The sequence below is a fragment of the Grampus griseus genome (genome assembly GCF_964374135.1).
Source record: "Grampus griseus genome assembly, chromosome: 1".
NCBI lineage: Eukaryota > Metazoa > Chordata > Mammalia > Artiodactyla > Delphinidae > Grampus > Grampus griseus.
Genome location: NC_139017.1, coordinates 67,543,543 through 67,568,099, shown reverse-complemented (window position 1 = coordinate 67,568,099; position 24,557 = coordinate 67,543,543). Strand labels below are relative to the sequence as shown.

At 52.7% G+C, this 24,557-nt stretch overlaps 3 protein-coding genes across 8 annotated transcripts; all 3 read right to left on the bottom strand.

The window, feature by feature from the left end:
* Positions 1-1,076: 1,076 nt before the first annotated feature.
* Positions 1,077-2,479, bottom strand: TSTD1 (thiosulfate sulfurtransferase like domain containing 1). 2 transcript variants are annotated; one of them, XM_082676751.1, is made up of 4 exons: positions 2,385-2,468; positions 2,054-2,176; positions 1,377-1,539; positions 1,077-1,273 (listed from the first exon to the last, which is right to left on the bottom strand). In XM_082676751.1, the coding sequence occupies exons 1-4, from the start codon at positions 2,458-2,460 to the stop codon at positions 1,222-1,224; spliced, it is 414 nt and encodes a 137-aa protein (XP_082532877.1). In that variant the 5' UTR covers positions 2,461-2,468; the 3' UTR covers positions 1,077-1,221. The 2 variants fall into 2 exon arrangements, with proteins under 2 accessions (XP_082532877.1, XP_082532878.1); XM_082676752.1 differs by lacking the exon at positions 2,054-2,176 and having other exon boundaries at positions 2,385-2,479.
* A 13-nt stretch (positions 2,480-2,492) lies between these two features.
* USF1 (upstream transcription factor 1) lies at positions 2,493-8,637 on the bottom strand. 5 transcript variants are annotated; one of them, XM_082676719.1, is made up of 11 exons: positions 8,522-8,637; positions 6,339-6,431; positions 5,917-5,966; positions 5,637-5,752; positions 5,277-5,378; positions 4,842-5,037; positions 4,504-4,591; positions 4,309-4,367; positions 4,068-4,162; positions 3,690-3,818; positions 2,493-3,529 (listed from the first exon to the last, which is right to left on the bottom strand). In XM_082676719.1, exons 2-11 carry the CDS (start codon positions 6,344-6,346, stop codon positions 3,440-3,442), a joined length of 933 nt encoding a protein of 310 aa, XP_082532845.1. In that variant the 5' UTR covers positions 6,347-6,431; positions 8,522-8,637; the 3' UTR covers positions 2,493-3,439. The 5 variants fall into 5 exon arrangements, with proteins under 5 accessions (XP_082532845.1, XP_082532847.1, XP_082532846.1 ...); XM_082676721.1 differs by lacking the exon at positions 8,522-8,637 and adding an exon at positions 8,099-8,267; XM_082676720.1 differs by lacking the exon at positions 8,522-8,637 and adding an exon at positions 8,104-8,267.
* Positions 8,638-9,615: 978 nt separating this feature from the next.
* Positions 9,616-24,104, bottom strand: ARHGAP30 (Rho GTPase activating protein 30). The gene is made up of 12 exons (XM_082658564.1): positions 23,986-24,104; positions 18,882-18,984; positions 16,970-17,114; positions 16,039-16,121; positions 15,761-15,868; positions 14,915-15,042; positions 14,258-14,429; positions 14,075-14,178; positions 13,919-13,996; positions 13,247-13,648; positions 12,043-12,308; positions 9,616-11,950 (listed from the first exon to the last, which is right to left on the bottom strand). Exons 1-12 carry the CDS (start codon positions 24,080-24,082, stop codon positions 10,346-10,348), a joined length of 3,291 nt encoding a protein of 1,096 aa, XP_082514690.1. The 5' UTR covers positions 24,083-24,104; the 3' UTR covers positions 9,616-10,345.
* Positions 24,105-24,557: the final 453 nt, after the last annotated feature.

Genomic DNA, 24,557 nt, shown 5'->3' with positions numbered 1-24,557 from the left:
ATAGTGTTGCATTTTATCTCAGTAAACATGTGCTTTTTCTTTTCTTTTTTTACCAGTTAAATTTTGTTAAATCCACTGTGGGATCAGAGAACAGTGTTGCTAAAAACTGGGACCTCTTTCTGCTGGCACAGGAGGAACTCCTCATACCTGTAATCTGTGTTTGACACAAGTGTAGGATTTAAGAGTGGCATCCATTCCTTCACGCGACTGCCTGGGAGAGCCCTTTCATTTTCTCAATCCAGTGACAAAGTCTGAGAGAAGTGAGGCTGGGGCTGGGGACCTGAAGATCTAGAGCAAGCGTGGGCAAACTTTTTCTATAAAGGACTAGATAGTAAAAATGTTAGGCTTCGAAGAACATACAGTCTCTGTTACAACTATTCTGCCATTTTAGCCAGAAGTAGCCATAGACAATATGTAAGCCAATGGTCATGGCAGCAAGACCAAGTGGGGCCATAGTTTGCTGATCTCTGGTCTAGAGCAGTGGTTCTGGCTCCTGACTGCACATCAGAATCATTTGAGGGGCTTGTAAAACCACTAATGCCCAGGTCCCACTGCCGAGACTCCAAATCTGAGATGGGGCCCAAGACTTTTTTTTTTTTTTTAAACTACCGGGTGGGGACTTCCCTGGTGGTGCAGTGGTTAAGAATCCACCTGCCAATGCAGGGGACACCGGTTCGAGCCCTGGTCCGGGAAGATCCCACATGCCGCGGAGCTACTAAGCCCATGTGCCACAACTACTGGGCTCACGCGCCTAAATCCCGTGCTCCGCAACAAGAGAAGCCACTGCAGTAAGAAGCCCACGCACCACAACGAAGAGTAGCCCCCACTCGTGGCAACTAGAGAAAAGCCGGCGCGCAGCAGCCAAGACCCAACGCGGCCAATAAAAAAATAAACAAACTACCAGGTGGTTCTGAATTATAGTTTCTCAGCAAACTGCTGGGTGTTTTCATTTTTGTTTTGGTTTTGGTGTGTGAGGGTGCAGGAGCAGATTAATGCTGGAAGAAGAACCTAGGGCTGAAATGAAGTCTAGATTAAGATTAGAACTGTTTTCAGTCCACCTGACAAATTGCTTCCAATACTTTAATGAACTGCTCTTTATTTGTTGCTTTTGGTGCACAGCACTGTAAGAAGTTGCCCAACCCAGCAAGTCAGCCCCTTCATCACTCTTAGTGAAGGAGGCCATGGGTGGGTGGAGGGAGCATTCAATAAGCCACCTTCTACCTAACCTTCCTTCTGGAACCATTCACTATAGGCCCCTTCGTAGTTCCGAGCCCTGTGGAGAGAAAGAGAGGTGAGGGAAGGACAAGCCCAGGAGGCAGTGCCCAGGAGGCAGTCCCCAGTCACGCCCCAGCTAGCAATTCATACCATCCCCATACCCTTTGTATCCAAGGCCCCGGGCCAACTGTGTGGCCTGAAAGCCCCGCCTGCCCTTCTGACAGAAGAAAATGAGGTTCTCATCTTCCAGCTTTGGTTTCTCGGTGGAGTACAAAGCCTTGAAAGCAGCTGGCTCCATCTTCAGGGCAGTTTCCAACTCTGACACTGGCAGGAGGAGTCGAGAGGACAGAATGGAAAGCTGGCAGTTTGGCAACCTCAGGCTCTGAGGCTGGGCCTGGAAGGACTGGTCCTGCGGACGAACAAATCTCCAGGGGGCCCCAAAACAACACACGGTGACCACCACCCCCCAACCTCAAGGACAAGATACAGCCTACCTGCACAGGAAGTCAGCCACACAACCTTTGAAGGGAAGCCACTTCCCTAGTTTGTGAGGAGCGGGCAAACTCAGGCATTCAGCCTTGGGGAGATCGAGCGTGTACAGAAGCTGGCCTGCCACTTCCATGTCGCCTGTTATCCCCTCAAACTTGAAGGGCCAGTTCCGCGGCCAAGATCCGCCTCCAATCAACCCTTCTTAAGGGAAGTTTGGGGAGCTACCGGAATACTGGAGCCCCGTAACCAGTGCCTTCCCCACACCATCCTAAGTGAGGTCCCATGGGCTGCGACTCTCCTGGACGGCCTCTCTACTCCACCACCAGGGCTTCCCCTCTCAATCCCATACCCGGGATGTTGAGCGCCCCAGGGATGGTGCCAGCTGCCGCCTCCTCCCGAGATCTCACGTCGATGAGCCGGGCCCGGCCCGAGGCCAGGAGCGAACGGAGTTCAGGGAGCAAGACCGTGGGCTCTGAGGCAGGGAGCACGAGAGCCTTGAGCGGAGCAGGACTGCAAAGCCCGGCTGCCGCGGCACCCCCTCACCTGGCCGCGCCCCTACCCGGCGGGGGATGAGCGAGGACGCCCTCCGCCACGCCCCTTTGCGCCTCCCTCCGCGTGCACCTCCACCGGGGGTCTCCACGCGCAGCCTATACGAGATTCCAGGTCTCCCCTGCAGGTACCTCCAGTCATCGTGCGCGCCGCAAACGCGAGTTTCAGGAATGCGGCCCCGGCCAGCCCCCTGGGCGCCCGCAGCATCTCCCCCGCCCTCCCAGAGCCGGAGCCGGAGCCAAGCCGAGACCGGAACCGGAAGCGAACGCACCGCCTCTCGCACAGCCCCCTGCAGCACCGGTTCCCGGTGGCCCTAACACACGCCCGCTAGAGAAATCCTCGCGATTGCCGGGCGTGGGCGGGCAACGACACACCGGTCTGGCCCAGGTAGTAGGACTCAGAGTCCAGGAGCAGCACCCCACCCTAACCTTGGCCCAACCCTTACTGGTCAAAGCACAATGTGCCCCCTCCCTCCCGCCCTGGGGCCCGCAAAAGGAGAAAAAACGGAGACAGTTGTGGCTCTTAATATTTTATCTTAAAAAAAAAAAAGGAAAGAAAGAAAAGGGGGGGAAAAAAAACCCGTCCCCACAAGGGGGTAAGGCCCCCAGTGGGCCCTGCCTGTTGTTCTCCCTGGCTCCAGAGACTTCTGCATAGGCCTTAGCTGCTTGCCGGCCAATCTCCTCTTCCTGGGGCAGCAGCCACTGCTAAGCATCCTATCCCCACTTCTTGCTGAAGCCTGTTCCCCAGAGTCCTCAGGTGCACATCTGAGCTCCAGGGAAAGGAAGAACCAGTGGAAGCGCCAGTGTCCTGGGGCAAGCCAGAGCTTTGCTTGTCAGCAGACCCTCTGCTGGCACTCTAAGCAAGCACAGGGCAAGCCCCCCAGTTCAGTGTGTCCAGTGTCCAGCATGGAGACAGCACATGCATTGTGCAAGAGGAGCACAAGGGCCCAGGGGCTGCACGGTGGGGTTGGGCGAGGAGGTCAGTACACATCCACGTGTGTGTTTCACACCACTGCAGGCTGCTATATCACAGGGCCTCAGTTCAAAGACACGCCTTCTGAACTCCCCCCAGTCCCATGCCAGAAGTGGGCAGTGAAGGAAAGGGCACGAGGTTAGCCTGTTGCTCCTGGGCTATCTGCAGTTCTCTGAAAGGGGCTGTAGGGCCCAAAGCCTCTGGATCCCCAGAATTAGTTGCTATCACTCTTGATGACGACCTCGACTCCGTGGTGCCTCAACTGAGCTCGTAGCAGCAGATTCTTGTTTTTAAGATCTTCCACCTACCACGGGAAGGAGGCAGTAAGGGAAATAGGTAGAAAAGTTGGCACAGCCAAGTCCCTGAACTTACCGGGACACCCACCAGTGAGGAGGAGGAGGCCCAAGCTGGGTTAGTGGTTAGGGAGGCTGAGGACAGCTATACTGAGGGTGCGGGGGTCTGACCTGCTGTCGAAGCACATCATTGTCCAACTGCAGCTGGTCAAGCCCCTGCAGTTCTTCAGACAACCTGTGGTTACTCTGCCGAAGTTCCTGGATATAATCACAGGCTTTGGATAGAATTCCACCTTTACTCTATAAGAAAAAGCCAAAAAAATGAGGACTAGGATATAAGATACCTGGCTTGCTTTCCAAAAGCATGTTTACACTTTGGACCTCATTTTCCCTTAAGGATGGTGAAATAACATCTCCCAGGGATTCAGGAACCTCAGAGAGAGATAGGAAAAGACTACTGCCATGTATGCCCACTCTCTACCATTTCTGGAAACAATACCAGGAGACAGAATTCAGGCATCTTGCCCACTACCAGGGTCTTTCCATGACCTGGCCAGACTTGGTGCTCTCCATGGAGCAGTCTGGGATGATCTTGGACAGCTGTACAATCCAGTTGTTAATCTTGTCTCGGCGGCGGCGCTCCACTGTGGGGCAAAGTAGAGGACAAGGTGACTCAGGGAGAACTCACCAAAGGCCCCAGGGTAAAATTACCTAACCTCTCCCCTCAACATCACAGCTATCCCCCAATCCCACCAGAGAGCTCCAAGCTTCAGATGCAGATCATACCTACCTTCATTATGCTGAGCCCTGCGTTTCTCATCCCGAGTTGTCCGGGGAGCTTCTGACTTCCTAGCAACAGAGCCCAGAGTGGCCAGAGTGAAGGGAGGGTCAAAAAATGAGACTGGAGTTTGGGGTGAGGAATTACATCAAATCTGGAAGGAATCAAGACCATTTCTGGTAACTGAAAAGAAACCGGGTTACTCACGGGGAATAAGGGTGGGTCCTGGGGGCAATAGAGCGCTGGCTTCCTCCTTGCAACACTTCTTGTGGTGACATCATCACAAAGAACTGACCTATGAAGATGCACGGTAGGTCCTGTCAGGACATAGGCCTAGGAACCTCACCAAGCTCTAAGGCCAAGGCCTTGGGACCCTCCTCTAAAAAGGACATACTGCCTCCTGCTGGAAGGGCAGCCCCAGACTCACTGCCTGCCCACGTCTTTGTGATCATTTAAGGGATCATGAGTAAAGGCCCACTGCCCACCAGCCATGTCCCACAGCCTATCCTAGCCCCTCCAGCCAGCATCCTCACATAATATCTCACCAGTGCCAGGAGGGGTCGCCTGCCCCAGTAGTGCCTCTGAGCCCTGGGTGGTAACAACAGCTGCTGTACTCCCCGATGTGGTACCCCCTGCCCCATCTCCCACTGCAGTGCTGGGGAAGTAAGTATAGTGTGTCTCAGCAGCTGTCCCCTCTGTGTCAACTGCATCATCACTCGTGAACGCACCCTGGATCACAGCCTGGGAAGGGGAGCAAGAGAACAGAGACAAGTGACAGTTAAATACTTCCCATGAGCTACTCTGCAGCTTCTATCCCTTGGGAGGAGGGAGGGAGAAACATCCAGAAAGGGAGAGTCTAGTGCTTTGGGTCAAGGCAGCCCTAGATGCTTCCCTATCCCTAGCCACACCTATCCTATTGGTTCCCTTCTTCATGTTACTACTCAGAGCTCTAGTCCCCTCTGCAGCCCATACCCCTGTACCTGGGTCATGGATTGAGTGGCAGGGTAGCCACTGATGGCGCCAGTCCCCTCAGTCTGGCCATCCAGCTGCCCCTCAGACACCTGGATCACCCTGTACATCACCTAGAGGCAGGGAGGAAAGGGGAAGGAGGGGAAGAGGGAATAAGAGAGTAAGTGCTAGGGATTCCAGCGTCCCTCATAAAGCTTCTCTTGGTTAGGGCCCCCAAACAAGAATCCTTCAGAGACCCCCATCCCCTTCCCCCCAAACAGTCCACATCTCCACCTCATCCTCCAAACCAGGTTTTACCCATGACAGGTTCAATTACCTCCCTCAATCCCAACCCCAGGTAACACCTGCAGCCACCTGGCCCCCTCCCTTACCTGGCCCCCATTTTCAGTTCGGAAGACGTACTTGACGTTGGGGTCAGGGAAAGTGGCAGCTGACTGGATGCTGGCGATAGCCACACTGGTTGGGTCCTCCCCAGTTGCCACTGCACCTGAATTAGGAAAAGGACAAGTCTGTGAGTTACTGCTTTTCTCCCTCTGTTGCACTTGCATGTCATTTAAAAGAAGTAGCTTGCACAGGTGATAGGCCCATGGGGTAGGGGGAGAGGCCACGATGGGCTCTTGGTCTCAGCTCAGTTCCGTTTCTCCCACTCACCTTCCTGAATCTGCACTGTCCCCTCTTCCGTTTCAGCTGTTTTCTGCTGCCTGTTTGTGAAGGGACAAGAGGAAGAATAAGGGAAGAAGTGAATTAAAAGCTCACTGGCCAGTAACATATGGCTCCCAAACTCATTGGCATTCCCAACAGGTGCTAGGTTAGGTTAGAATAACAAGAGCTAGTATTTACTTAGCACTGAGCTAAGCACTTAACAGGCAATATCTTACTCAATACTAAGAACAGCACTATGAGTAGGTAGCACTACTTGCATTTTATAAACTGGAAACCAGATCACACAGCAGGGTGATGTAGCTGGGACCTAAATCTAGGTCTGCCCGACTCCAGAGCCAGTGCTCTTAGCCATTTTGCATTCTCCCAGGCCTCCCATCTCCCATCCCAGACCCTACCTCTTCTTCACTCACCCCTTCATCTCTCTGTGAGGGGGCACATCCGAGGAATTGGTCCTTCTTTGGAAGTCTTCGTATCTCCTGCCTCACAGGCCTGAGTGCTAAGTCCTGGTAGGAATCAGGGAGTCTAGTGAGTCTAGGAAACTGAAAGCTCCCCTGTTTCTAGAACCTAGGCTCCCTGAAGACACATCCAGGAACATAAACCAGTCATCTGCAGGCGACAATCAGCTTTCTCCATTCTGATACTGAGGGCTGGCTACAGTGATTGAAAAAACAACTCTACAAATAGTGCTCCGCGTCTCTCCAATTATCACTCCATCTCCTGATGGAGAGGGAATAATTATACTGCAAGACTGAGAAACAACGTATTTCTGGATGGATTATTATTAAAGCTATTACGATCTGCCATGACATGAGGATTAGGAAGGGCCATGTTTAGACCACAGCTATCAAAAAACACAGGGCCGGGCTTCCCTGGTGGCGCAGTGGTTGAGAGTCCGCCTGCCCATGCAGGGGACACGGGTTCGTGCCCCGGTCCGGGAGGATCCCACATGCCGCGGAGCGGCTGGGCCCGTGAGCCATGGCCGCTGGGCCTGCGCCTCCGGAGCCTGTGGTCCGCAACGGGAGAGGCCACAACAGTGAGAGGCCCGTGTACCGCCAGAAAAGAAAAAAAAAAAACAAAAAACACAGGGCCATGGATGCTGACGCTTCTTCCAGCCTCTCAGGCACATACTGTACGCCGAAAAATTCCCGTCCTCAAATCTAGGAAAGGGAAACCTGAAACCCATTGGAAAAACCTCCGGAACCATAAAGACCAGACTTGGCCCTCGGGCCCCTTTCTACTGACAGGGCTCTTGTTTTGGGGAGTCCAGCTTTATGTCATTCATTAAAGACCCTAAAGCCCAAGTGTATCATCTTCAAGCTGCTACAATTTTATTCACCAAGCCTTCCAGTAGAGCAACACAGTTGCTAAAATGTTGCCATGACAACTCCAAATCAACTGAGCCTCAGCAAAAAGGGGCGAAACTCCAGGTTCGGGGTTCGGAAAGAGAAGAGACAATGGGGGAGGAATCCATCTACGAGGTGCCTGCCTTAACGACCGTTGACACCCGTGGGGCGGGGGGGCGCGGACTGGGGAGGCGGGCAGGAAAAACAAAGGGCTGAGCAGACAGATGCCTCCAGGAAAAAAACAGCTACATTGTACAAAGCAATAAAATAATCCCGACAGGAAAGGGGTAAGACATTTGTAAGTTCTCTACCCATAAGGTCCCCCAGACCTTTATCTTCAGCGAATTAGCCATGGAAAGCTTGTATCCAGTGTTAACCAAAAAAAAAAAGGAACTGAAAGTGAAAGTGTCCGGAGGAAGTAGCGCTGCAAGAAGATCCCAGTCTCTAAGGGAGAAGTAGCACCAGAGTTTCGAGACCACCTACCTCTCCATCCTCAAACCTGCGGAGGAAGTGCCCCTCTGAGGCTTGCAGCGCTGACAGCAGAAGGAAGCAATGAAACAGAGGCCAGGGCACAGGAGGCGTCTCTATGGCCCACAGCTGTCAGACAGAGGCAGCCTCTGAGGACACCCAGCAACGGGATCAGGCTACTTATTCAAATCTTATTTGGACATCGGGAAGCATTTCCTGAGCATTAGGGGTATGCGACACGGAAAGCGGGCTAGGATGTTGTGGCGTGCACGCTCAGGGAACGAGGGCCCTGCAAGAGCCCTAAGTCTCGACACAAAGGGAAAAAGAATCAAGTTCGCAAAGAAGTCAGGCGCCTAGACCTTGCCTGAGAATCCGGCGTCTCCCTGCAGGCCCACCAACCAGTAGGCGCTCAGCAGCTGAGCGCCGGCCAGGCGCGCGACCAGGAGCCCGCGCGGTGACCTGGCCAGCCCGGCCGGGCTCACCCCCAGCCTCCGCTGATCCGCAGAGGTAGGAAAGGACACCGGGAGCTCAGCGGGTCCCGCAGTGTCCGGCCCATCGGCTCGCGGATAGCAGCGCGGGAGGGCGGGGACTTGTGCGCCCGGGGGCGGGGAGTGAGTTCGGCCCACAAAAAGGGGAGATAACGAAACAGGCACGGCCCCCTCCCTCAAAACAAAGGCTTCCGCCCCAGGAGTTCCTGAACCTAAAAAACGGAAACAAAATCGAGGCTGCTCTGCCTCGCCGGCGCACCCAGTCTCCAGACTCCCGCCGTGTCCTGCACTCACCGGCCAAGGCAGCTTCAGCCGCCGATCTCCCCCAACCGTGTTCTCCCTCTCCGGACTGGGGTATCTCCAAAGACAGCTGATCATGCGCACTGCCGGCCCGCGCCCATGTTGGTGAGGGGCGGAAGTGTGTCTCTGGACCCGCCCAGCCTACTCAGCCTCTGAGTCGCCCCACTTCCGTTCGCTCCATCTTGATGAGGGCTGGGATGGGGGCGTGTTGTGGGTGTTGCTGGGGCGGGGAAGAAGCAATGCTCAGGGATCTCGGGAGAATGGCTCTGAAGTCGTAGTCGCTTTCGTCCTAGTCCAAGAACGGGAGAAGGACGACTAACTTGGTGCTACCATTTTTCTGCTGGACAGTGCCTTTTTAGTTCCAGAAGGGAGTGAGAGAGGCCAGCTTAGATCAAGAGAGGGACATCGGATGGAGGCGCCATCTTTAACAAAGGACATCTTTTTTAAGTTTTCTATTGGAGATTTAAGTTTTCTATTGGAGATTAGGACATACCTGGGCATACATAGAATTTGTATTAGCGTTAGCGGTCACCCAAAGACCCCCAAGGCTTATGGTTTTTGTGAGGCTCAGAGTTTCTGTGAGAGGTATCTTGATTCCCATTCGTTTCAGTCAAGACCTACCCTTAATGGATTTGGAGTAGTGTGGTGTGATAGGAAGAGTTCACACCCTGAAGCCAGACAAACTCGGGTCTCAGATCTAACCTCTGCCACTTCTTAGTTCTGAGACTTTTGGCAACGTTTGACTTAACATTGGTTTCCTCATCTGTAAATGGAGATTACAAATACCAACCTTATAGAATTATTAGGTGGACCAAATAAAATCAAGAGCATAGATTCTGTGCACATAGAATACCTAGCCTTTACTGGCATGTAATGAGCATTATGTAAATATAAGTTTCTCTTCCCCATTTCCTGACCACCATGAACCCAGCTCTAGTTTCTAGCTACAGGTCTTCACGACAACAACTGACGAAGAGCGCCCAAACAATAAAAACAGAAAAACACAACGTTTGGCCAAACGTATCACTCAAGACTTTAATAAGAATAATGAGACATCACACTACTTATGTGTAAAAATACAACGTTTATTCTGAGACATTGCCCCTTGGGACGTGTGGCCCCAGCCTGTCGGGAGCAGTCCCAGGGCCTGAGTGACGCCATTCCCCTTCCCTAAAATAGGAAGTTATTCCAAAGCAGAAAGGAGAGGCCAGAGAGATCTATACAAGACCTCTCTTCCTTGAGATGCAGGGAGGCAGAGGGTGGGGGAGCTGGGAAGGGAGCCAGTCCCTCCAACAAATACTCCGCATTCAAAGTTTCCTGCACATTTTCCTCCTAATCTGGAGTTAAGAGGAGCAAGAGGTGTCCCAGGGCCCAAGAGTAGAACAAGGATGGGTAACTCTAAAAGTGTTTGTATGTAATAGGCTCTGATCTGGCCCTGACCCCTGGCTGTATTCTGGACTTCCATGAAGAGAAGTTCATTGCCTAAGAGGGCCGGAACTTGGCTGGAGTTCTGCCTTCATTCTTCACATTGAGAAATCGTTAAGTTTGCCGCCTACTCTTTGTTCCCTTTGGCCAGTGACCCCACTCTCTGGGAACCGGATCTCAGTGACTTTCTCTGCAATCTTGTAAGGGATAAGTGCTTTGTGTCTGAGACAACCTCAGGTAAACGGACCAAGACGTGCCTTCCACAGTCATAAAGAGAAGCTGGAGGGCCAAAACCTATAAAGTTGGGCACTAAAGCTGCTCAGGCTGCCGAAGAGACAGCAGAGAGACCCTGGAGACAGCTACTGTCCCCTGTGCCCTGTGCTCTGGTCCGAATCACAGTCCCTCACCTTTCCCAGAGTTAGCCTGTGTTTCAAATGCATACGATCGGCGCTGGGGCGACTCAACGGGGTCAGGGAGCTGGGGTTCTCTCGGGGGCAGACTAAACCGACTCCGGGGTCCAGACCCTTCTGTGCCTTCAGCTGGGAGCTCCAGGCAGCTAAGGGGCCGAGGACAATAGGCAGAGATCATGCTATAGGGGGAGGTTTTGGGGATGAGGCTGTAGTCCCCAGCCCCAGTACAGGTCTGGGTCCGCCGAACTGCCTGAGCTTCAGTCCTCTGGCGGTCCCGGGCCAGGGCCACAGCAGCATCAAAGGAAAGACTGCCCCCATTCCTCCAAGAGGAGCGGGAGGCTCGGGACCCCCAGGCCCGTTCCCCAGGAGTTCCATCAAGCCGGCCAGGCCTTGGGCATGGGTTTGCTGGTGCCACATGGATCTTGCCACACATTGCACTGGGCATCTTGGCAAACTGTGGTTTGGGGGGCACCACAGGCACAGAGCGGACCTGTTGGACCTGAACCAGGGTGGAAGCCAGGCGCATGCTCACACCACCAGCTGAGCCAAGGGGACTGGGCTGCCCCTCCGGATCCATCTCCTCTGGCCGGGGTGGCTGTGGGGCTGCGTGTTCTGTCTCAGAGGGCTGGGCATTGCCCTCCTTGGCACTGTCAACCTCCAGGGACTCTACGTGTGGCATTTCAGGGAGGGAGCCCTCTTCTACATGGTCACCTCCAGCCCTCTGGTCTCCCTCATCTTCTCCGTCTCCACACTCCCGTTCCTTGCTGACCTTCCCTGCTCCTCCTTCAGCTGCTGCTTCTGGGATTCTGCTATCTTCACCATCTCCTTGGTCTTCTCTTGCCTCTTGGTTCTCCTCCCCCCTCTGCCCTTTGACCTCATCTTCTCTGCCTCCTTCAGCCTCTTGTTTGTGTACAACTTCCCAGCTCTCTTCAGCAATTTGGTTTTCCTGGGCCCCATCCTCTGGGTCCCTCCCGGCTTCTCCCTGGGCTTCATCTCCTTCCTCCTCTTCTTCTCGCTCGGTCTTTCTTTCCTTCCCCTGCTCCCCTCCTGTTTCCTCCACACCCTTAGCTTCCTCTATACTCTCATCTTCCTGTTGACCTTTGGACTCCTCTCCCTTGGCCTCTGTCTCCTCTCTCTCTTCCCCACATCTTTCGCTCAAACTGTCAATCACCTTTTGGCTTCCCTCAGCCTCCACTCCTTCCTCACTGGCCTCTCCACCCTCCACTCCACTCTCTGGACTCCCCTCAGCCTCCTCCCTGATGTCCCGTCTAATTCCAGGCTCAGCCTCCTTGCCCTCCTCAACTTCCCAGAATACCTGTTCTCCCTCTGCCTGTCCTGGAGCCTCCTGTCTTCCAGACCCTGTTCCCTTTTCCTCTAGACTGCCTGAACCCTCCCAGGTCGGGAGTTTGGGCCCCAGAAGGGGACTTAGGTCATCATAGGCACTCAGGAAGACTTCCTCCCCACTTTCCTCCTCTGCTTCAGGCCCGGAGCCAGGAGAGTCCAGGGAACAGCAGCTGGGGGCCAGGACAAACTGAGCCTCATCCAGAGACAGGTCATCCAGGGGTGGCTCCACAGAGAACTCCTCCACCTGTAAGCACAGCATCGTGGCTCAGGACCAGGTGGCCCTGTCCACCCTCTGGATTCCTTAGCACCCCCAAACCCAGCACAGCGCCTCCTTACCTGAGGCCCAACTCCCAGGAGCTCCTCCAGGTAGCCCATCCCAGGGTCGTCCTCCCCAGGGGAGAAGGCTGCTCCTGCTGGTCCTGCCTTGGCCACCTCCCCATCCACCACCCCCACCCACTCGGGCTCTGAGCTGCTTGAGTCCTCTAGGAAGGAGAAGGAATCCTGCACCTCCTGGGACAGGCAGTCCTCCAGGGCAGGGGTCATGTCCGCTGGGCCTGAGTCAGCCAGGGGACCTGGGGCTGGACTTGCCTCCAACTTCTCATCTGTTGGGAGAAAGGTAGTCCCAGGAATACAAAGGTCAAGACCAGCCCTGACCCTTTCCAATGTGAGTCTTCCTAGCATTGCTACAGTATGGCCCAACATTCCCAGCATAGATCCTCCATGTGGCCGATCCTCTCAGACCAATATCCCTAACCATTGGCTTAGAGCCGCCTTTATTGAGCGCCTACCGGGCGCCAAGCACGGTGCTATACATTTTATAATGCATTATCTTATTTTCTCCATAAAACAACCCTATAATGTAGGGTATTTATCCCCATTTTATATATGAGGAAAGTGAAACTCAGAGAGATTTGTCCACGGTCACACAAACAACGAGTGGCACAGCCAGAATTTGAATCCAAGACTACTTAACTCTGTAGGCCTTATCCTTACCCAGTACCTAGTGCTGCCTCAGTACTTCTCATTATTGACACTTCAGGAACTGGAGTCAGAGCAAAGATCAAATCCCAGCTCTGCCACCTCCTACCAAATTGCGTAACCTAAGTCTCAGGTTCCACTGCTGTAATATAAGGATAAAAACAATACCTGTGTCAACATTATGAGAAAATGAAATGAGCTAATGCCTTCAAAGTCCTTAACAAAGCACATCATAAACTCTCAACAAATGTTAGCTATTAGTATTAATGTTATTATTATTACCATCATCTATGATATATTCCCACTTTGTACTTAGTAATCCCTGCTGTATATATATGACACAGATCCCCATTCTTGGGTATATCAGTGATCTAAGGCTGCCAGAGATGCTCTCTGCAAGAATTTCACACAACCTGATAATATTACTGGATTCCTCCCATCTTGAATCCGGGGAGGCAGCTAAAGATAACCTGCCAAAGCCCAGAGCAGATCCCCAGCATCGGAGCCTCAGCCTAGAGTTCTAGTCCCCTCTCCCAGCCCCGGGAAATCCTTGAATCCTCACCTGGGGGACCAGGGCCAAGGCCGGGGCCAGAGCCAGGGCCAGAGGCAGGGCTTGGCCGGGGCTGAAGGGTGGGGTACTCAAGACCACGGGCAAACCCGGCCAAGGAGACGTTAGAGATGATGTTCGGGGATATGTTGAGCATAGAACTGATGTGTGGTGGGAGGTTGACATCGTAGGGCTCTGAGATGTGGACGCCAGCACGGCGCTCTGCATGGCTGCTGCCCCCAGCACGGATTGCTGACCGCCCAGGTCGTGGTGTGCCGGGCTCAGAGCTCGTGCCAGCCAGTGCTTCTGCCTCGGGCTCCTGTTCACCCTCTGCTGCTTCCACAGAATCATTCTCCAAGCTCGCCAGCAACAGTGGGCATGGCCGAGGACTGCTGCGTCCCACCAGCCCTTCTGGCTCTGTGGAGGAGAGAGAGGTAGGCAACAGCCTCTGCAAGGGGCCTGGACACCTCAGAAAGGCTCCAGAGAGTGCCCCCGTTTTCTCTAGCCTGGAATACACCAGGCCCATCTTCCCTTAGCCGCTACTGCAAACCTTACAGTCAGCAGGTCAGACGTCACCCCACCAACACCTACTTAGGAACCCCCTTCCCTCCCTGGAGGTACAGTCACTAGCCATCACTACCCTCGCCCCACCCTGACACACACACAAGAGTGCACACCTATACTCACCATCACTGACCCCAGCCACAGCACTCAGTGAGTCCATGCTCTTGGCTGGCCGCAGAGTCACCTTATCGGATTTGTCCTCTGCAAGACAGGGATGTGCGTAGAGCCAGGGCCTGGCACACCCTCAGCAGAGCTCCCCCTACATCTCCCCAGACTTACCCCTGTCCTCAGCTCCCCGTGGAAGTTTACGCTTGGTCTCATGGCCAGAGCGACCCAGATTGAAGATAGATCTCCACTTCCTGACTTTCAAAGACCCCTTCCTCCTGGAGGGGATGGAGAAATCACTGCAGTTGGAGCCTGGTGGCCAGTGCAGGGGAGGAGGGCCCAGGAAGAAGGCCTTACTTGTGCTCTGCAATCTCTATGATAGTGTGATAAGGCCGCATCTGTGGGGGTCCATCACCAGACTGCAGGATGCTAGGCAGGTGGTAGGGCAGGGATCGGGGCATAAGGTCCTCGGGGCTGCCTGACACCCGGACCCCTGGAAGTGATCGCCATCCACTTTCCACCTCACCACCTAGGAAAAGAAGAGGAATTGGCCAGCCAGGAACAGAGAGAGGGCTTTGGGTATGGAGCTCCTCACTGCACCCTCCCACTCACCAACTACCATGCTAGGGATATACCTGGAGGCAGACCCTCTGTGTCTAGCTCCTCAAGAGGGAGTCCTCAGGGACAAAGGGGGCCAGGAGATCCCAGGACATTGGCCCAGTGGGCCGGGGGTGGGAATGATCCTTCACTAGCCTCGAGAACCAGGATGGATGGTGATTAAGAGGCCAAGTTATGCCCTGGACAGAGAGCAGAAGAGGCCTACTCAAGTCCTGACGGCACCATTCTCTCTGCAGGGTCTTCTCCACATGACCATAAGCAACAATACTTTATGAGACTCAGTTCTGTCATCCACGAAGCAGGGAAACTGAACTAGATGATCTTGGAGGCTCTCTATAACTCTGACATGACTCCCAGACAGAGAATGGTGATTTGGTGAGTTGGAAGGGCACTGACCAGAGAGAGCAGCACCCTCAAAGAGCTGGTCCACATGTGTGAGGATGAACTCCACGACAATGGACTGCACCCGCACCTCCATGAAGGCTGCTGTCCCATTGAAGCCTGAGGCCTCTATGTCCTTAGACCTGTGGAGGTGTGGAGTTATTCTCCCCCAGCCCCACCACACTTCCCCATTCGCATTCTCCCTAAAAAGAGCTTACACCCTTTCCCCTGAATGCCATTAACCCCATCTCCACCTCTTAATCTACATGCATGATTCAAGTCTCCAATGGCCACTTCCTCCAGGAAGCCTTCTTGGACACCCTCCTCAGGATTAATCTCTACCTCCTCTGCAGGGCGCCTTGTGTATAACGAATCTCAGGACTTCTCATAGTCTGCCTTGCACCACAGGGAGTGATGTGCAACCCACTTCTCCAAGACATTTGCTCAACAAACGTTTGACAAGGATCCCCCCAACCCCTTCCTGCTCCAGTCCCTGAGCTAAGTGATGCAGTGTAAGAAAACACAAAGGTCTGGGAATTCCCTGGCAGTCCAGTGGTTAGGACTCTGTCCTTCCACTGCAGGGGGCACGGGTTCGATCTTTGGTCAGGGAACTAAGATCCCACATGCCCCTCAGTGTGGACAAAAAAGAAAAAGAAAACACAAAGGCCCTGTCCTTAGGGACTTTACTCAAGCTCAGAGAAGGGGCTCACGTGGGTGAGCTCCATCGCACTCAATGTGATCCTGAAACTTCCTGTTCTCACTGGGTGAGACCCCTCTCCAGTGCACCCACACAGCCACACCCCCTCCTCGAGCAGCTTCCCAGGGGCTAGGCTCTGCCAGGATCCCCACACATGCACCCACCTCAGCAGGTTGGGGGCCCACACGATGGCCAGGTTGCGGGCGTGCATGTTGGTCTGGGCACTCAATGAGGCCATGTGCACCAGGTGCCGCATGAGGAACTCCAGGGTCCTGCAGAAAGGGGGCGTTGTGGGGTAGAGCTCACAAAGGGAGCGCTCAGGCAGAGGCAGGATTGAGGGGTGGTGCAAGAGGAGAAGTGAGCAGTCAAGGCCCCAGGTGGACAAAGAGCCTGGGCTGAACGGGGGGAGTCGGGACTCTGGGTGGGGAGGAGGCCCACACACCTGTAGTTTGGGACAGGGAGTTCTCGAAGCACCTCTAGGATCTTGACCAAGCGCTCAGGTTCCAGTTGCACTGCCACAGCCTCCTGGTTGAAATCAAGGAGCAGGAGTCACTGACCCAGCGCTGCCCCTGCTTCCTCCCCAGAGTTCTGAGCCAAACTCTCAGAAACAGCCTGTGCTGTACCCCACTCCATCCCCCAGGTTGAATCTTCAAAGCACACTGACGGTAGAATCTGGGTGCCCCGGGACCTGCAGATGAATCTTGGCTATGCCACTTACTAGCTTTGTGACCTTGAGCAACTCACAGCCACTCTCTGCCTTAGCGTCCTCATCAGTAGTGCTCTGGTTCTGGAACACATCAGGTTCCACCCTGTGGGCGCCCCAGGGGCCATGGAGTTGACTTCAAGGTGTCCAGGAAGGCCCATGCCCACCCATTCTGGCCTGTATGGGCTGAATGTCATGCCCTGGTGTTCAGGATCTCTAAATGATGTCATGCTCAATAAAATGCAACTTAACTTAGAAGTGTTACTCAATTCAAGAGAGCACTTTTGTCATGTATTTTCTTATTCAAAAGATGTTCAGCACACGATCACAGTTCATGGAAGGGCACGCTTGAAAAACAATTGACTTCCTAAAAGGGTTCTCATTCTCTTAAACGTAGGGAAGCTCCGGTCTAGGTGATTTCCAAGGGCTCTCCAGCTTCTGCTCTCTCTCTGACCTCTACTCTCCCCCAGTCTCACCCTGCACGGTGTGCAGTTTGCAGGGAAAGGAGAGACAATGAAGAGCAGAGGGACAGGGGAGAGCAGAGGTAGCAGAGCTAGGAGATTTGTAAGGGACGGGGCTCTTCATTTTCATGTGGTCTCTGTCACGCAGGATCCCTAGAGGTCACCCTCAGCCTTCTCTTCTCCCCCCACCCCGCTGTCACTCAACTCACAGCAAACTTGTCATAGAGCCGGTAAGTGAGCAGGGGGTCTGGCAGCTCTCTGAAATAGGCCTTGCACAGGGAGGAGACACAGTGAATGTCCTGAAGGTAAACATCTCGCCGCAGGTCTGGCTTCCGCTCAGCCTCAAACTCCTGCCTGGGGAGATGCAGAGTGGTCAGGAGTGGTGACAGTCTGAGGAAATGTAGGGACCCTCACCTACATTAAATCTATGATTTGAGGGACCCTCACCTAGGTAGAGCTGTAGAGATGAGCTCCAGGCAGGGTCGAGGGTCAACACGTATGAATCTTGGAAGGAAGAGGTTGGGGCGTGTATATACGTGAGGCAGCAAGTATAAGGCGTTGTATCTGTCAACGTGCAGAGTGGATGTTGAGATGGGTAAGTGGATAGGTAAATGGGTCTATGCATGAACAGGGGTACATATCAGGATGTAGAGTCGGTGTGAGTAGCAATGTAGGGGTATGTAGGAGTCGGTAGAAGTGGGGGGACGAGCCTAAATATGTGTTTCTGGGTATGTGTAAAGATGGAGGAGTGTAACTTTCAGAAGGAAACGTAAGTGTAAATCTTCAGGACCTTGCATTAGGCAACAGTTCCTTGGATATGACACCAAAAGCACACGCAACCAAAGAAAAAAATAGATAAATTTGACATCAAAATTACAAACTGTTGTGTATCAAAAGATGCTATCAAGGAAATGAAGACAACGCACAGAATGGGAGAACATATTTGCAAATCATAGATTTAATAAGGATCTGATATCCAGAATACATAAAGGACTCTTACAACTCAAAAGACACAAATAACCTAATTATTGAATGAGCAAAGATTTGAATAGACATTTCTCCAAAGATACACAAATGGCTAATAAGCACACAGAAGGTGTTCGACATAATTAGGTATCAGGGAAATGCAAATATAGATGAAATATCACCTCATACACATTAGGGTGGTTATAATCAAAAAGACACACAGTAACAAGCGTTGGCTGGGATGTGGAGAAATTGGAACCCTCACACATTGCTGGTAGGAATGTAAAATGATGCAACTCCTATAGAAAACAGTTTGGACATAGAGTTACCGTACGACTCCGAAGTTCCACTCTTAGGTATATACTCAAGAGAACTGAAACCATATGTCCACACAAATACTTGTACACAAATGTTTATAGCAGCATTAATCACAACAGCCGGAAGGTGGAAACAACGCAAGTAGCCGTCAACGGATGAATGGGTGAACAAATGTGATAACGCCACACAATGGAATACTATTCAGCCCTAAAAAGAAGTGAAGTACTGGTACATGCAACAATATGCATGAACCCTGAAAACATGCTAAGTAAAAAAAGCCAGACACAGAAATGTACAATTATATGATTCCACTTATGTGACATGTCCAGAATAGGCAACTCCATAGAGACAGAAAGTAGACTACCGGTTGCCAGAGGCTGGGGGAGAAGGGCAGTGTGGAATGATGCTAATGGGTATAGGGTTTCTTTTGGGGTTGATGAAATGCTCTGGAATTAGACAGCGCTGGTTGCACAACCTTGTAAATGTACTAAAAACCACTGAATTATACATTTTTTTTGAATTACACATTTTTAAATGGTGAATTTTATGGCATGTGAATTGTATCTAAATTTGTTTCTAAAGCTGGGTGGGTGCATGTGGGAGGGGAGGGGTGTGTGTGTGTGTGTGCATGTGTGTGTGTGTACATTCGTGTGCGCACACACATGCGTGTGTGCAGGCTAGCCTGTGGGGAGTGCGGGGCATGGTGTCAACCTTTCCCGAGGAGACTAGAGCTCCTCCCTTGGACAGTATCTATCATCTATCTTCTCCCCACATCCCCTCACCCCTGTGATTCCTGGCCTCCTGGCCACAGAGCTCTCCCCTCACTGCCTGACTCACCGGAGCTTCTGGATGTTGGAAGAGACCCCTGAGAGGCGGTAGATCCCATCCACCACTCCATACTCCTCCACAAACTCTGCACAGCTCCTTAGCACCTGGGGCACTGGGAACACAGATGGGGCAGAGAAAGAGAAATCAGAAGGTCTGGGAGGTCAGAGACTACAGGGGGTCTGAGAAATGGATGCATCAGGGAAGGGGGCTTGGGGAGACTGAAGGCAAAGCTCGTGGAATAAAAACTTGTCAGGGGGCTTCCCTGGTGGCGCAGTGGTTGAGAGTCCGCCTGCCGATGCAGGGGACACAGGTTCGTGCCCCGGTCCGGGAAGATCCCACATGCCATGGAGTGGCTAGGCCCGTGAGCCATGGCCGCTGAGCCTGCACGCCCGGAGCCTGTGCTTCGCAACGAGAGAGCCTACAACAGTGAGAGGTCCGCGTACCGCAACAAAAAAACAAAACAAAACAAAACAAAAACTTGTCAGAAAGATTCTTGCAGGACATCAGCTCCAGCCTGCCAACCCGTTACAATCTCTCTGCCCATTGGGCCTAGAGTCTCGGCATAAACTCCCCCAGTAAGGGGGAGCTCACTGCCTCTCCAGACTGCCCTTCCTGTTAGAAAGTTCTGCCTTTGTTGACCTGAAATTCTCTCTCTCTGTAATTACTAGTTGCTATTACAGAAATTTTTAAGGGACAGCAATGTGATTGGAAGAGGACTCAGGGTGAAGGACTGGTCTTGAAAGTGCGTTTACATAACACCCTACATAAGATAAAGGAACATTAGCTCTTGCAACCAAAATGGAACAGAGCTGATGGGCATTATTGTGAAGCACCTCCTCTGGTTAGTGAATGCATGGATCTTAGATCTGCCGTAGGAAGGTACGTGAAGTTGCAACAGACCTTCAGACAGGTCAATTCAGGAGAGAAGCACCGATATGCCAAGCACTATGCATTAGACATGAAAACTGAGGATCATAGGAGTAATGAGTGTGCAGTATCATCCAGCTAGAGCCAGGATTCAAACCCAAGAGTGCAAAAAGCTGTATTCTCTCTCCCTTCTTCGGAGCCCTTCCCAGTTACTAGACCGTAAGCTCCTCAAGGACAAGATCTAAGTGTGACCCATCCTGCCGTTCCTCACCTTATCTGTCATGGTGTCTCAGTCATGGGAAATCCTCAGAAACCATGTGTTGAATTCATCTCCACAAGGCCACATAGTTACCTCTCTAAAGCACTTCCATGCTTTACTTTTTTTTTTTTAAGCACCTCCATGCTTTAAATCCTTTGCTACATACACACTCTGCTCCACCCCGATCTTCAATGCTTAGCTTACAAACACAGAATAAAATAGAAACTCCTCAACCTGGTATACTGTATGAGACCTTTCACAAACCAGGTCCAGCTGCCATTCCAGCCTTAGCTCCAGCCAGCTCCCCCAATAAATCCTATGATCCAGCACTTTCCTACCCCCTGAACAAGCCTTGGTACTATCACTCATGTTTTCCCTTGCCTGGAAATGCCCTCCTCTCTGTGTCTGCCTGGTGAGCCCCTGTGCATTCCTCAAAACACACTTCAGACATCACTTCCAATTCTGAACCCTTTGCTTACATCCGTATTACACTTACCAAGGTCATTTGTTTATATCTGTCCATAGCACTTATTGTACTTTGTTATGATTGGTGTATTTTGTATCTATACCTTCTGACAAGTAGTAACATCCTCCCCAGCGTCTAGCACAGTGTTGAAACAGAGCAGGCGCTCAACAAATGTTTATTAAATTACTCAATGAATTAGTCAATGAATTGGAGCTTTAATAGAGAATATTGCCTAAGACAAAACATTGAGTCCAATTAACTGAGACTCACCAGAGAAATTCCTGTCATGTGTTAGTGTCAGAAAAAGCTGTGCTTTTCCTAAGCCACCTATTCTTTTCTTATGGGCTTTATGAATTTCATACCTGATTACGTTTACCTCTTTAACTACCAGGAAGCTCAGAGCCCATATCTTGGAACCATATAGAACCACCTGAAATGCATTTCTAGGTACTGATTTTACCCCTCCTGTTTTCCCTTCAACTCAATTCCTTCAGTCATTTATTCTTTTTGTAAAGTTTTGGGTTTTGGAAGTCATCCATCTCAAGCTCTTTGTGGAATTAAGTAAGTTAGAAATACAGACTGAAGAAAATCAATAAATCCATCAAACACTATTTTAAACCCTCTTTATGTGACCCGGAGTCCACACCCTTTACCCTCCTGCACCCCAGAGCCAGGATTTGGGTGAGACAAGGACAGCATCAAGGCTGCAAAATTTAAGCACTCACTCTTAGGGTTGTGCAAGTGTCAACTGTGCACATGCACGATCTTGAGAGTGAATGCCTCCTTAAGAAAGAAGCACTAGGGCTTCACTTGCCTGGCCCTGAGAGTGAGAGTTTCCTTACATTTTGCACCCTAGTCACCTCTCTTGCCTCACCTTAGTCCAGGCTCTACAGTTCACCATCCATCCCTTCAGGACCTCTGCCCATTTGCCAGGGTCCCCTGACCTCAGGTTCCCAGCACTGAATGCAGAGATGAGGCAGACCCTCGTGGTTCAAGCTGTTTCTCTACTCTTGGGTGAATAATGCTACCCCAACTCTTCCGGCCATCACTCTGTTGACTCATAAATAGTCGGCTGTCACCTAAACCCCAGGTTGTTTTCACAGTAACTACAATCAGTCCAGGTCTTCTCCATCCCATCCTTCTCTGTTGATTTTGAGTCTCCACGGGAGGCCTTTGAAGAAGGCATACCTTTTTTTTTTTTTTTTTTGCGGTACACAGGCCTCTCACTATTGTGGCCTCTCCCATTGCCAGGCTCCGGACGCACAGGCCCACGGGCCTAGCCGCTCCGCAGCATCTGGGATCTTCCCGGACCAGGGCACGAACCCGTGTCCCCTGCATCGGCAGGCGGAATCTCAACCACTGTGCCACCAGGGGAGCCCGAAGGCATACCTTTAAAGAAGGCATTCGAGAGCCTAAGGAGTCAGAGCCATAGAGGAAATGGGTCAAGGAGATGGGGGAAGAGATAAGAGGATCAGAGGGATGGAGGAGTCAAGGAGACAGAGATAAGAGAAATGGGGTCAGAGATAAAAGTTAGAGACATAGTTGGGGTGGTAGAGTCAAAGGGTGGGTCAGGGAGGAGGGCCTGAAGCTTAGGAAATGGGAGAATCAGAAACCTGAACGAGATCTCAAAGAGATAAATACTAGGAAAAAGGAAGAACTCAATTGATATAAGGGCTCGGGAAGGAAGAGACCCACCTAGGGCAAAGAGCTGAGAGAGGGTGCTGAGATGGAGCGAAGCTGCAAGGATGGGGGAAACCAGGATAATCAGGGAGGATGAGTTAACCACAAACACAGCTGTCCTGGCCTGGGCTTTCATTTTTGCTGGATCTTGGCTTAAAGAGAGAAGCCATCACTGACCTCTCTCTGTCCTTCCACTTTCTACCTGTCTATGCTGGAAGGAGCTGGGAGAAGGGGAGAAGGCTGCCACTGCTGCTCTGGTGCCCAAGATACCCCTCCCCCCTTGGACTCAGGTGAGGTTCTTGTGAAGGGCAGGAGGGGCTTCTCTCTCTCTCTCTCTCTGGGATTCACTAGGATCAGGACCCAGCAGCCAGATGCCTATCCCTTCCAGAGAACATGCCCCTCACCTTCCGGGAATGCTGACAGAGGCCAGGAAGGGATACAGGAGTGGGATCTGGGCTGGCTGTGAGTTCAGTGTTTCAACAGGAGGTTGGCAGGGGGTCCACAGGGAAGGACAGCGCCAGGATGAGGATGCTGAACTGAGGGTTTGCAGAGAACTGGAAGAACATCAGCCCCAATTAAATCATGTGGCCCTCACCCAAGAGCCATCATTCTCAAGAGGCATCCCTCGTAAAGGAGTCAACCCCACACTGGCAGCTGGGCTGTGCCCTGTTAGAAAAGAAAGAAAGGCACAGAGAAGCCACTTCGGCTGTTTAACACCCTTCCTTGGGGCCTGGGCTTTCCCTTAACTGAGGCCAGTGGGATGGGGGCCTCTGGGGGAGGAGAAAAGGGGAAGGAGGTGTCTGGGGACACAGGGGCGGGGCTAAGAGCAGGAAATGAGCTGGGAACCACCATCACCCTCCCTCCACTGCAGGCACACGGAGCAGCAGCCCAGAGCAGAGAACAAAGAGGAAATGACAGATTGGGGTGGAGGGGGGGAGAAATCATGCCCTTCTTTGGGAGGAGGTCGAAGTACCAAAAAACAAGCTGGGCTGGGCCATCAGGATACCTGCGTTCAATTCCAAATCAAATCAAGAAATATTTCTGAGTGTCTACTGCACACCAAGCGCAGTGGGGAGCCAATGTTGTCCCTGGTCCTGCTCGTTTCCAAGCGTCCTCCAAGGTAACTCAGGGAGGATTTTTTCCACAGACAGTCCTCACCCCCATCCTCCTTTGTACCCTCTACCCCCATCTTCACACCAGGCCTCAGGCCATCTCTCTTACTGTTCTGGTCTTCCCATTTTAGCAGCTTCTCCCCTCACCTTCCACTTTGAACCTGTTTCTCCTTTGCACAGGGAAAACCGGAGAATCAGAGAGACAGAGGGAGGGGACCGTCCCCACCCTGCATCTTCACCTGTGGCCCAGCAAGGCTGCAGAGGGATCAGAGCCCCATAACCTCGTCTCCTCCAACCAGGAAACACCCATCCTCCCCATGTGCCATCCGCAGGCTCTCCAGGGGCCCTTCTCCTGTCTTTTTTCATTGAGACCTAAGGACCATCCATGCCCCTTCAGCCACTCATCTCCTGACCCTGTCCCTTCAGCCTTCCTCTCCTGTCCCCCAGCTGTCATCTCCTCACCTCGGCTTCTTCTACCTCTCCTGGGTCTCCAGTCTCTCCCTCCTCTCCTCTCAGTGCTCCCTCGGTGCCCCCATTCTCATCACCAGTCTCTTCACCCCCAGGCAGTCACTGAGCCACATTTCCTGCCCTGCCTGGGGGTGACCCCAAGCCACTGCCCGTTCTCCATGAGCTCCTGGAAGCTGTTTCTGTACCCTCAGCCTAGATCAGGCTGGAGAAGCTGCACGCCTCCCCCTCCGCCCAACAGCAGCTCCGGGCTGGCCTCCTTACCCTCCTGGCCTGAGTGCTGAAGGTGCTCCTGCAGGTCGCACCCAAACACCCGCTCCTTCGAGCTGCCCTTCTTCTTCCCTTTCTGCCGAGACTTCATGGCCGGAGCCCCAGGGCTCTGGCCCAGCCACCTCTGTCCCCTAAGACCTTTGCCCTACTAGTCCCCCATGGGATCCCAAGCCAGCCTCTGGGCTTGGCCTGGCCCCAGAGGGGCAGGGCTCAGAACTGGGGGTGGAGGGTGGCCTGGGCAACGGGCAGCAGCTCCTGCCTCTGGGGCCCCGGCCACACGGAAGTGGCTGTGGAAGAGGAAGCTGCCAGGACCCCGGCAAGAAGTTGTGTCTCGTGGCCGGGCCTGGCACTCACCCTTCTCGCCCTGCTCAGCCCTGGGGGGCAGGAAGCTGTGCAGCTCCTTAAACCCGCTTCCTGTTAGAGCATCTTTGCAACCACAGAGCTGGGGTGGGGGAGGTAGCTGACATTCACATCCTCACCCATTGCTGGGCCTCCACTCATTGGTCAACAGGAGGTGATGTCAGAGCCCTGGGGTGGGTGGTAGCGCCTGGGGTGTGAGCAGGTGA

Excerpts from the sequence above, each read along its gene's own strand:
- USF1 (XM_082676719.1), bottom strand. Across the intron at positions 4,368-4,503 it reads AGGACCCACCCTTATTCCCC|GAAGTCAGAAGCTCCCCGGA; the intron begins GTGAGTAACCCG and ends CTCTGTTGCTAG. Across the intron at positions 4,163-4,308 it reads CAGGGCTCAGCATAATGAAG|TGGAGCGCCGCCGCCGAGAC; the intron begins GTAGGTATGATC and ends TTTGCCCCACAG.
- ARHGAP30 (XM_082658564.1), bottom strand. The coding sequence starts at position 24,082 with ATGAAGTCTCGGCAGAAAGGGAAGAAGAAGGGCAGCTCGAAGGAGCGG. Across the intron at positions 15,043-15,760 it reads TGGGCCCCCAACCTGCTGAG|GTCTAAGGACATAGAGGCCT; the intron begins GTGGGTGCATGT and ends ACACCTCCACAG. Across the intron at positions 13,649-13,918 it reads TGTGGCTGGGGTCAGTGATG|AGCCAGAAGGGCTGGTGGGA; the intron begins GTGAGTATAGGT and ends TCTCCTCCACAG.
- TSTD1 (XM_082676751.1), bottom strand. The coding sequence starts at position 2,460 with ATGCTGCGGGCGCCCAGGGGGCTGGCCGGGGCCGCATTCCTGAAACTC. Across the intron at positions 2,177-2,384 it reads GGCGCGCACGATGACTGGAG|AGCCCACGGTCTTGCTCCCT; the intron begins GTACCTGCAGGG and ends TCCCTGCCTCAG. Across the intron at positions 1,274-1,376 it reads CGGGGCCTTGGATACAAAGG|GGCTCGGAACTACGAAGGGG; the intron begins GTATGGGGATGG and ends TTCTCTCCACAG.